Genomic DNA, 11,751 nt, shown 5'->3' with positions numbered 1-11,751 from the left:
AAAGCGGAGGTGAACATGAACGATTTAAATGGGTTAGTTAAATGGGTCAAAAATTAAAGACACACACAAACAAAGTCCTCCAGCGCTTAGACTTTATTAAGTCAACCATAGTGCTGCAACAAAAAGGACCAAACACCAACCTCAGTTCAGTCTTTGATTGCAACGTTTTCAGAATAAAATCCACATTCCAAAAAGGTCAAAAAATAAGAATTATTAAAACAACAAACAACAAATAGAAAAAAATATCCTTTGGATCAAGTTGAATGGGTTGTTTATCCGTTTGCGATGACTTGCACTTTAATGAATGTGTCTATTGAGCCAGTCCCTCAGAGGCCCCAGGTTCATCTCCATCCACAGGACGTTCTTCTGCACGTTGTCAAGGGCAACCTGCGTGGCCCGGAGCTGTGAAGCCTGCTCCTCTATGGACTGGAAGAAGGACCGCATCTGGGGTCACAGGGAGACAGGCCGTCAGACAGACAGGCAGGCAGGGGGACAGGCAGACAGACAGAGAGTCAGACAGACAGACAGAGAGGCAGACAGGCACAGACAGACAGACACAGACAGACAGACAGACAGACAGACAGACAGACAGACAGACAGACAGACAGACAGACAGACAGACAGACAGACAGACAGACAGACAGACAGACAGACAGACAGACAGACAGGCAGGCAGGCAGGCAGGCAGGCAGACAGACAGACAGACAGACAGACAGACAGACAGACAGACAGACAGACAGACAGACAGACAGACAGACAGACAGACAGACAGACAGAGGATATCCATACGAGTACACAGATATGTTCCTTGATGGGAAACCTCTGCACTAAAACAGTATATCTGTAGGCGTGTAAGCATGGTGAGACAACGTGGTAATTACGTCCGAGAGTTCTTCTGCTGAGGAGAACCAGGCAGTGGTTCCCACTATTAGGCTCCTGATGCAGAATGAGCTCAGCTGGAACCTGCAGACCAGAGGAGATCAGAATCATTACTACTGGGGTGTGGCATGTCTCTAGGCCCCCTCTAAAACAACCTCTCTTCAAAACACCTCCATGAGGCTCTTCATCCATTCATTCTGTCATTTGTGCAAATTAAAACATTCAAGTAAGTTTGTTTAAAACCTTAAAATGGATTTGCTGAAGTTATACTGACTTTTGAATCAGGAAGCCCCAGTTCTTCTTGAAGTAGGCCCAGGCCAGCTGCTGTCCGTGTGGGTTCCTTGCCACCAGATAGACCAGAGTGGACAAGTCCTGGTTGCGAATAACTTCCCCTTCCAGGGACATCTCCAGAAGTCTTTAAAAATGCAATGTTGCATTAGTTTGATATCTAAAGTCAAGTGACTTATTTAAGATGCACTTTGCAACAGACTAACAAAATAATAACTATGCACTAGAATCTAACTAAATAAAGAATATACTATTCCCAATCATGCAGTACATCATTTACGCCACACGGTGGCGCCATAAGCTGCTGTTAAACGGAAGGGGAGAGCGTGCACCTGCTCAGCTTGTTCTTGTCTCTGCTGCTGCCCATGGCCGACAGGATCTTGTGTTTGTGCGTCTCCGACGGCGACGCAGTGTACGTGTGGAGGAGGAACTCCCAGCCTCGCTCATCCTGGGCCCCGACTGAATAAATGGTCTCCGTCAGGTCCGCGGGCAGGCTGGGGACCGCCAGGGGGAGACGGGCAGAGCACACACACACACCATGTAAGAGCCAGGGCCTGTGTGGAGCTCGCTGCTGAGCTACGGTCAGCGCTATGCCCGGAAACCGTGCTCTGGACGTGAGCCCTCCAGCGCTAACGGCGTCGGATACGGATGAATGTTTAAGCACTGCCACATTACAGACACGGCAGACCTGAGTTTTCCCTCGGAGTGGAGCCAGTCTGCGAATCTCTGATTGGCCTGCCGCAGACAGGGGGCGTGGCCCAGGTCGCAGGCCAGGGAGATGACCTCTGACCTGAGGTGGCGCTCGGTCACGGAGCCCTTGTCCTCCCACGTCTGCCGGTCGATGACGTCGCCGAAGAAGCGGAGGATGTACGTCTGAACGGGACGACACACACACGCCGCGTCTCAGATACGCAGGATGGAGGATTAAGTAGAGATGCTCCGGTCAGCCTTTATGGGCCCGATCACCGATTACCGATCACCAAAACCGTGATCGGCCGATTGCCGATCACTGCCGATCACAGAATGGCAGGGGAATGGGAATCTTCCATATTTTTTTATCGATAATCTGGATAGGTGGCAAGCACCAGTTTCTGTTCCAATAGACTCTTTATTCTTTCGCTTTGGATCCCCCATGACGGAAACATCAGAGGCTCCGCAGAATGTGACTGTCATATACGGTACTGATATGTGCCTGCGTGCATACTGCTGTCATTACGGTACGGAAATGTGCATGTGTGCATACTGCTGTCATTACGGTACTGAAATGTGCCTTCGCGCATACTGAGCAATACAAGTTCTCAGTTAACGACACTGAACGTGAAACTGCCTAGTAGGAGACATTGCGCTTCAATTAGTTTAGGTTTTCTTACATATATTAAATACAATTTTCAATCTAAGAAAAGTTAAGTCATGTGATTCGCTTTTTAATCGGCGCTTTTAGGGTTCTCCGATCAAACAGTTTATAGCCAATATCGGCCGATCATGACCGGCGTCCGATCAATTGGAGCATCTCTCGTCCAGCGTTAACCGCTTACGCAACCCGGGTGCCTACAGGGTACGGAGGAAACGGGGTTTCCCGTCTGCAGGTCGAGGGGCCGCGTGTGACCCTCGTCGCCCCTCACCCTGAGCTTCTGGGTGACGTCGTGCTCCGCCGTCTTCTCCAGCATCCTGTAGTAGGCCCCCAGGAAGCCCAGGCCCTCCAGGAGCGGCACCGTGTGGGTCTCAGAGGGCAGGTAGCCGATCAGGTCCAGGGCTCGGCCCATGGACAGCTTCCCAGTCCTGCAGCCCGACAACACGGACGATTAATCCACTAAGGTTTGGATCACTTTAACATTTACATTGAGGGCGTTTAGCAGACGCTTTTATCCAAAGCGACTTAGAATGAATCCATTTGCCAGAAGAAAGAGATACAACAATATACCGCTGTCGGTACAGTTAGGACGTTCATAGAACCAAGTGCCAAGCACTAACTATCACTAGGTTAGCCCATTCGCCGTAAACAACAAAGACAGATAGGATAAGATGCTACACAATGCTGAGTACTATTTTTAAGTGCAAGGACGTACAACGTACAACCAGTGCGTTTCAAATTAAAACACGGACACACTCCTTGAGCACAACCGATTAAGAGCCAGGCCCCAGGGATGCTCACACGATGAGCTGGAAGGCGTTGTGTATGAGGTGGGTTCTGTCGTGGTAGCTCAGAGCCGTGTGGTTCTCCCTCAGAAGCTGGGTCAGCTGGTCCCAGCCGCGGCCCTCGTAGTGGACCAGGTAGTACCCCGCCATGTCCGTGTTCACCTTCACCCAGCTCGCCTGGTCCCCCACGTCCACGCTGTCTGGAGGACAACGGCACAACAACAGTCAGTGGTCTAGAGGGAGGTGCCCGTCCCCAAAACACACGACTAGCTCGTTAGCTTCAGCAACAGGTCTGCTAGCCCAGGGGAAGACTCCGGTCTGGGGTATGAGAGCCCAGCGTGTGGGCAGGTAGCCGGGTAGGGAGGGAGACAGACAGGCGAGCCATCCAATCAGTTCATTCAGACCAAACGATGATGATGGGACAGACTGATTACCAAAAATCATGGAGCCCATCCCATAGGTGAAATAAAACAACTGGACTCAGGAATCCAAAACACAAGGCTAGTAATATTATCTTCTTGTACTGGTGGAGTGCATTAGGGTTAAGGTTAGTGTGTGTACCACAACAAATAGTACACATACACACACACACACACACACACACACACACACACACACATTGATGTGGCTCTGTAGGTGAGCTCACCTGCCTCTCACCTGTCTTTGTGACCATCAGGTGTCGATGCACCGTGCTGGACGCACTGGTCTTGAAGGTCAGAGGTATGTGCCAAAGGTACCTACAACATAATAACCAGAACCACTGAGTCAGGTCATGAACATGACCCATGATCCTTTCAATTCTAGTACAATTATTTTGTTTACCAAGCATTTGAGTTTGTCGTGCATATTCTTTCCATGGGCAAGGTAGTGTGTGTGTGTGTGTGTGTGTGTGTGTGTGTGTGTGTGTGTGTGTGTGTGTGTGTGTGTGTGTGTGTGTGTGTGTGTGTGCGCACGAGTGAGTGCGCACGCGCTTGTGTGTGTGTGTGTGTGTGTGTGTGTGTGTGTGTGTGTGTGTGTGTGTGTGTGTGTGTGTGTGTGTGTGTGTTTGTGCGCGCGTGTGTGTGTGTGCGTGCGTGTGTGTGTGTGTTCACCCCTGCTGCAGCGTGGCCCAGACAGGGTCTGACGGCAGGACGGCCTTCAGGAAGCGTTCCTGTTTGAGCAGGAGGCGGGAGCCCTCCCTAGTAACCGTTACCAGGGGCACCCCCTTCTGCAGGGTCCAGGTGTTCATCATGGCCGTCAGGTTCAAGTGCTCTCCTGCAAACAGGTACTGCAGCCACAACAGCCAATCACAGCTCGGTCTACCAAAGCCTGGTTATTGGTTAGTGACTGATCATTGACTGGTTAAGCACTTTGACTGATGATCTAGCGCTGGCTGTGCAGAGGTCACATGACCCGCGGGTCCCCTGTGGTGAACTAGGACTGCCCTTTGGGATTAACTGCACTACAAGGAACTGGACATCAATAGCCTTGTATCCCTTGTTATTAACATCTACTCTGCCCACCCGCTCTTGTTATTTATTAATGTCTTTGATATTATATTCATGCAATGTTTTTGTAGCCACTGCAATTCTGATCTGCTGCTGAGTCTGTTTGGAGGAAGGCGTCTGCTCAATGCCTAAATGTAAGAACGTTGTATGAAATACGGCGTGGAAACTGTCTGCTCTGAGGCATCAGGCCCGCCTGAAAAAAGTGATTACCGCGTTCTTCGAGGCTTGCCGGTCGTTGTAGCAGAATTTCCCTGAAGTGAAATCCTCTTCTGAGCAAGTCTGTGGAATTAATCAATTTTTACAATCAACCGGAGTATATCGCTCATGGGCTGCGTTTGATTGATGAGAAAGTCCCACATTATGGTATGGAAGGTGAGTTATGTGAGTGGTGTCTCTTGCATTAGCCAGGCTGTCCCACAGGTCCTGGTTCTGGGCGTTGCCGTAGCTGAACTTGCGCAGGTATCGCACGATACCGCTCTGGAAGACCTCGTCGGTCAGGAAGTGTCTGAGCATGTGCAGAACGCACGCGCCCTAGCAGGGGAAAAAATAATGTGACAAGCGTACAGAGAAGTAGAGAACCACTTCGCTGAGAGAGAGAGCTTTTTCTACATTACTAAATGTTAACAGCATCTCATGAGTTGCTGTGTGTGTGTGCTCCGCCGCCATACCTTGTCATAGGAGACGGTGTCAAACATCTCCCTGATCTGGGTGGGGTTCTCCGCCGCGCTGGAGATGGGTCTGGACGAGTTGAGGGAGTCCCGGCCCACTGCCGCGAAGCAAACGTTGAGCAGATATTCCTCCTGTCAGGGGCAGAGTGCAAGGGAGTAAGTATCCTACCTGCTCCTCCTCTGGAACCTCCCTCATGGAGGATCTAGAGGAGGAGCCCCTCCTGGAGCTCCTCCCTCAGGGAGGAGCTCCAGGAGGGGCTCCTCCTCTAGATCCTCCATGAGGGAGGAGCTACAGGAGGAGCCCCTCTTGTAGCTCCTCCCTCATGGAGGATCTAGAGGAGGAGCTCCTCCCTCAGGGAGGGCCGTATGCTGAGACCACGAGGAGAAGCCCTACCACGTGTAGCTCCGGGTAGGTGGCCTCCACGGCGATGTACTCCATGTATCGGGCGAAGCCCTCGTTCAGCCAGATGTCGTTCCACCAGACCATGGTCACCAGGTTCCCGAACCACTGAGGGGAGGACCTGACGTCAGTACCGCCCACTGACTGGTGGAACAGACCTTCTGCGCTTCTGTCTCTCCAGGTCAGACATTAGAACCGTTCAATACGACGACATTTATATCATGTTTTCATCAGAGATGAATGATGTCAGATGAAGTCAATAGACGAGATGATCATCTTGTGACGTCGGTACCTGGTGGGCCAGCTCGTGGGCTATCACCATGGTAACCCAGAGTTTGTCCTGGGCTGAGGAGGAGCGCGGGTCGTAGAGGAGGCTGGTCTCTCTGTACGTGGTCAGACCCCAGTTCTCCATCGCTCCCGACTCAAAGTCCGGGATGGCTATGAGATCTGAGGGAGACAAACAGAGTCCATCACACTGTACTGGGATCCAGGACCTCACACTGTACTGGGACACAGAACCTCACACTGTACTGGGACTAGGGCTTTGACTTTTGCCCAAAAATCATATTCGAAGTTTGTTTGTTTATTAATATTAATATTCAAATATATTCGAATATTTATTAATAATATTTTGACCATTAAATGCCTTCAGTAAGACCTGGATTGGGCTTCGCGAGGTTTGTTTACCGGCGTTGCTATGGTTACCGGTGTTGCGTCGCTGTCTAATCAATACTTCATTCACTGCCTCTTCCGTGGTTATTACAATATTATGAATAGACTGCGTCAGGTTCTCCGACGTCTCTCCCTCTTGGCCTGCCCATAACCGGTTCGAATATTAAGGGCTGCCTAATATTCGTTCGAATTTTGATTTATTTTTTTGATATTCGAATTATATTCGAATAACGAAGTTCGGAGTCAAGCCCTAACTGGGACCCAGGAACCATCTCACATTGTACTGGTGGCCAGGGGCCCAATAAACACCCACACTGTACTGGGACCCAGGAACCATCTCACATTGTACTGGTGGCCAGGGGCCCAATAAACACCCACACTGTACTTGGCCCCAGGATTGGCGATGGCACTTGAAGTGTGTTTATGTAAGCCCCTTGAAAGCGCTTTGGGTCGAAGCGCCGGCCTGACACGGCGTAACGTGATGCGTACCTTGCTTGGGGAGCGGGTAGTTAATGTTGAAATACTTCTCATAGAAGTCCAGCGTCTTGACGGCGACCTCCAGAGCGTAGTGGGTCTGGTGCAGCTTCTCTGGGGCCGCGTAGATGGACACCTGGGGAGGGTTGACTCTGTAATATAACATATACACCAGACAGAACACCAACCAACACCTAGCATCATGAGCTCACCTAACATAACAACGCCTAACATAACGACAATAACACTGAACATGACCATACCTAACATAACAACGCCTAACATAACGACAATAACACTGAACATGACCATACCTAACATAACAACGCCTAACATAACGACAATAACACTGAACATGACCATACCTAACATAACAACGCCTAACATAACGACAATAACACTGAACATGACCATACCTAACATAACAACGCCTAACATAACGACAATAACACTGAACATGACCATACCTAACATAACAACGCCTAACATAACGACAATAACACTGAACATGACCATACCTAACATAACAACGCCTAACATAACGACAATAACACTGAACATGACCATACCTAACATAACAACGCCTAACATAACGACAATAACACTGAACATGACCATACCTAACATAACAACGCCTAACATAACGACAATAACACTGAACATGACCATACCTAACATAACAACGCCTAACATAACGACAATAACACTGAACATGACCATACCTAACATAACAACGCCTAACATAACGACAATAACACTGAACATGACCATACCTAACATAACAACGCCTAACATAACGACAATAACACTGAACATGACCATACCTAACATAACAACGCCTAACATAACGACAATAACACTGAACATGACCATACCTAACATAACAACGCCTAACATAACGACAATAACACTGAACATGACCATACCTAACATAACAACGCCTAACATAACGACAATAACACTGAACATGACCATACCTAACATAACAACAAACACACCTAGCATAACGACCAGAGCTAGCCTGACAACGACCAGACCAAAAGGTGAGTGAAAACACTAATATTGCAGTACCTTGACCCCAGAGGAGGTGGTCGCTGAGACGGATCTGAAGTCACAGATAACAAACGCCACGAGGTATGTGCTCATCTTCACGCTGGTGGCAAAGTGGTCTTCCATCAGGTCCTCATTCAGTCTGACCGTCTTCTCCTGTAATACGGGGAATACAGTTTAAACTACACACTGGAAACATTGAAGTCCTGCTAGAACCAGAAGGACTTATGGAACCAACACTGGAAAATGTGGGGCGATGTGTCTAACATGCCATTCAAATGTCTTTCATGTATTCTTTTAAATCCTGTGTTTTTTATTGATTCTTTTAAATCCAGGAGTTTAAATGTCTCTTTGAAATCCGGTTTTATTTTCTTGCGTGACATGTTTTGACGTGACGCCCATTGAGTCTGCCTTTTGTAAGAAATGTGCATTATAAATAAAGTTGACTTGACCGTGGCTCCACTCACTATGGGCATGTTGGACAGGGCGATGTGCTCAGGACTCCTCCGGATGGTGACGGTGTAGTTGGCTTTGAAGCTCGGCTCGTCGAAACAAGGGAAGGCCTTCCTGGCGCTGGTGGGCTCAAAATGTGTGGAAGCTAGGACCCTGGGGAGGCAGACACAATAAATTGTGTCAACAAACAGTGGAGGATTTTGTTTAAAATGCAGAAATATTTATTTTATATATATGACATCCGTTAGAACTGGCCCGATCGGGACAGTGAGACGTCTTACTGGTACCGGTTTGTGGTGTCCTGTGCTGTGTTCCAATCTCCATACTATCCGTACTTACTATTCAAAGTTTAGTACGTAGGGCGCTCCAATTACGATCGGGGCGAAAAGAAGTGTACTGAAAGGACCCGGATGGTGTACTCAAAACGGTCAAACCGCTGAGCCAAGATGGCAGCCATCTTAGCTACGTAGCGGAAGAGGCGGAGCCAGGCTGAGCCAACGTCGGCCCATTTTCCACATAGCCTGCATTAATGGAGTCATTTTGTAGTTTTTAGCTTTTTTGCTTTTCTATAGCTGCTTGGCGTACAGAGTTCACCGTTCAAAGCGGGATGTTTTTGGCGGGGGACGAGCCGCGGCGGCAGACGTGATCGTAATTTTCGGTCCGTGCACCACGGAGTACTCGATTTGGAACAACACTGACATCTGAAAATCTGCGCACTTAGTGAGTGTGGATAGTGTTCTACGTTTTAAGTGTACTCATGGAAGTATGGATATCGGAACACAGCACTGGTCTACACGGAGGTCCGGTCCGGGTGTAGGACCAGACCCCCGTGTAGTCCGGTCTTCATGGGGGTCCGGTCCGGGTGGAGGACCAGACCCCCGTGTAGTCCGGGCTTCATGGGGGTCCGGTCCGGGTGGAGGACCCTCACCTGGTCTCTCCCGCCCCGGTCTTGTAGCTGCTCTTGTAGAAGCCGTAGAAGCCCTCCGTCAGCTCCGCCCCAAACTGCAGGTGGAGGAAGTAGGTGTGGCCGCTGCTGAGCACCCGGGGGGAGAACACCGCCACCTGCTCGTGGCCCGGGTGGTGGAGGACCGGGAGAACCTGCAGAGACACCGCCAGCGTCAGCCCTGGACCTAGCAATATGATGCTTTGTTCTGTTGGGTTCTTCTACTTTTCGTCTTTATATTCATCTATTCTTTATTGTTGCATAAGCACTTTCTGATTTAACCGTCTGTAGAGCTATATAAATATATAAATAAGACTTAGTTACCTTCATAAAGTTACTTTGCTGCTTGTTTATCACAATACACCCAAACAGATCAGAGCTAGCCTAGCTAGGTGTGAGTTCTCCACTGGACAGAGCTAGCCTAGCTAGGTGTGAGTTCCCATTGGACAGAGCTAGCCTAGCTAGGTTTGAGTTCCCATTGGACTGAGCTAGCCTAGCTAGGTGTGAGTTCTCCACTGGACAGAGCTAGCCTAGCTAGGTGTGAGTTCTCATTGGACAGAGCTATAGCTAGGTGTGGGTTCTCATTGGACGGAGCTATAGCTAGGTGTGAGTTCTCATTGGACGGAGCTATAGTTAGGTGTGAGTTCTCATTGGACGGAGCTATAGTTAGGTGTGGGTTCTCATTGGACGGAGCTATAGCTAGGTGTGGGTTCTCATTGGACGGAGCTATAGTTAGGTGTGGGTTCTCATTGGACGGAGCTATAGCTAGGTGTGGGTTCTCATTGGACGGAGCTATAGCTAGGTGTGGGTTCTCATTGGACGGAGCTATAGCTAGGTGTGGGTTCTCATTGGACGGAGCTATAGCTAGGTGTGGGTTCTCATTGGACGGAGCTATAGCTAGGTGTGGGTTCTCATTGGACGGAGCCTACCTGCTCAGACAGGGCGGCCAGGCTGTGGTCCAGCAGCATGGCGTTGGAGATGTTCAGAGCCTTGCTGTGGAGCACCACCCAGTTGGTGTCGTTCTTCACCTCCACCTGGACCCTGACGGAGCCGCTCAGCCTCAGCTCCGTGAGGTTAGGGTGGAGTCGGAGCTCGTAGTGGACGGGGACGATGTAGCTGAGGAGGATAGGAAACACAAAGCAGAGGAGAACGATCTGAAATGACCCTCTGGGACGTGCCGACGCTCGTCTGCCGCAGCGTGGAGGTGCTGAACGAGGGCGGCGTACCTGGGCAGGCGCAGGCCGCTCCAGGGGAAGGCCGGGTCGGCGCCCCCCCCGGTAGAGGCCTCTCCCGGGGGGCCGATGGAGGAGGAGGAGGCCTGGTGGGCCGACGAGGACCGGAACATGGCCGCCAGGAGGGACAGCGTGAGGAGCGTCACCACGGACATGTTGGAGGACCTGTCTGCTGCTATGTAACGGCTTATCAGGAGGATATGAGGAGCGACTGAGGACTGGGGTGGGGTGCAGCGGTCTGAAGGTAGGGCCTGGCGGGTGGGGGGGGGCACTGACACACTGTCAGGACAGGTTCCTGGAGGAAATGCCCATGTTTAAGAAATGTAGAAACACCTTCAGTGAACCTGAAAGGAGACCAAGACAGAGCAGTGGACGCTTGTGTAATTCATACAAGTCACAAAATGTTTATTCGTACATCTCTGCAGTTAATAATGCATCTGCAATAAGTTGATGTTGTCATTTATCTAACGCACGACTATCACATGACGGAACGTGTCCATTCTACAAAAGGACTTATAGGCCTTGTAGGAAATGATCGTGAATACATCGACAGATACCACTACGATACCAGAAGTAATTCTAATTCACAATCAAAAGGTAACAAGAAATCTATGTGCAGCCGAGCCGTAAACAGAAGCACATGACGCAGACTGAACGGGACGGCGGATCTATTCCGGTCAGGACCAGCTGGAAATGGTTCAGAGGAGGACAGAGGAGGACAGAGGAGAGGCGAGCACTGACACCACTGCACCTTGCTCACATGTCCTTGCAGGCCTATTAGTTTAATATGTGGAAGATGCGATAGAATCCCCCCCCTCCTCCCCTCTGCCCATGTCGGACAGCGAGCTGATAGGCCGACCTACCTGTAGTTTCTGCAACATGTAGTGAATAAACGCAATGAAGTGTTTCTTTATACTTTCGCGCATCCGGACTGCACGCTTGATAATGGACGAAGTAGTTTCATTTTCTGTTTTGAGATCCCGCCCACCCATTATTCAAAATCGGTTGCGTGCGCGTTCGTGTGTGTATCGCTGTGCGTGAATGTGTCGGAGGGAGTCACTCACAGAAA

The 11,751-nt window shown here is 49.9% G+C and overlaps 1 protein-coding gene across 1 annotated transcript; it reads right to left on the bottom strand.

Moving 5' to 3' along the window:
- Nucleotides 1–74: 74 nt before the first annotated feature.
- Nucleotides 75–11,681, bottom strand: erap2 (endoplasmic reticulum aminopeptidase 2). Its single transcript, XM_060066076.1, has 21 exons — nucleotides 11,546–11,681; nucleotides 10,677–11,026; nucleotides 10,380–10,566; nucleotides 9,436–9,605; nucleotides 8,522–8,660; nucleotides 8,076–8,210; nucleotides 7,020–7,140; nucleotides 6,151–6,305; nucleotides 5,853–5,966; nucleotides 5,459–5,590; nucleotides 5,190–5,321; nucleotides 5,001–5,069; nucleotides 4,395–4,570; nucleotides 3,961–4,040; nucleotides 3,320–3,503; nucleotides 2,790–2,946; nucleotides 1,856–2,040; nucleotides 1,500–1,661; nucleotides 1,154–1,294; nucleotides 882–963; nucleotides 75–444 (listed from the first exon to the last, which is right to left on the bottom strand). The coding sequence occupies exons 2-21, from the start codon at nucleotides 10,835–10,837 to the stop codon at nucleotides 298–300; spliced, it is 2,829 nt and encodes a 942-aa protein (XP_059922059.1). The 5' UTR covers nucleotides 10,838–11,026; nucleotides 11,546–11,681; the 3' UTR covers nucleotides 75–297.
- Nucleotides 11,682–11,751: the final 70 nt, after the last annotated feature.

This window comes from Gadus macrocephalus, chromosome 11, assembly GCF_031168955.1.
Source record: "Gadus macrocephalus chromosome 11, ASM3116895v1".
NCBI classification, from domain to species: Eukaryota; Metazoa; Chordata; class Actinopteri; order Gadiformes; family Gadidae; genus Gadus; species Gadus macrocephalus.
This window is presented reverse-complemented; position numbering and strand designations above follow the sequence as displayed.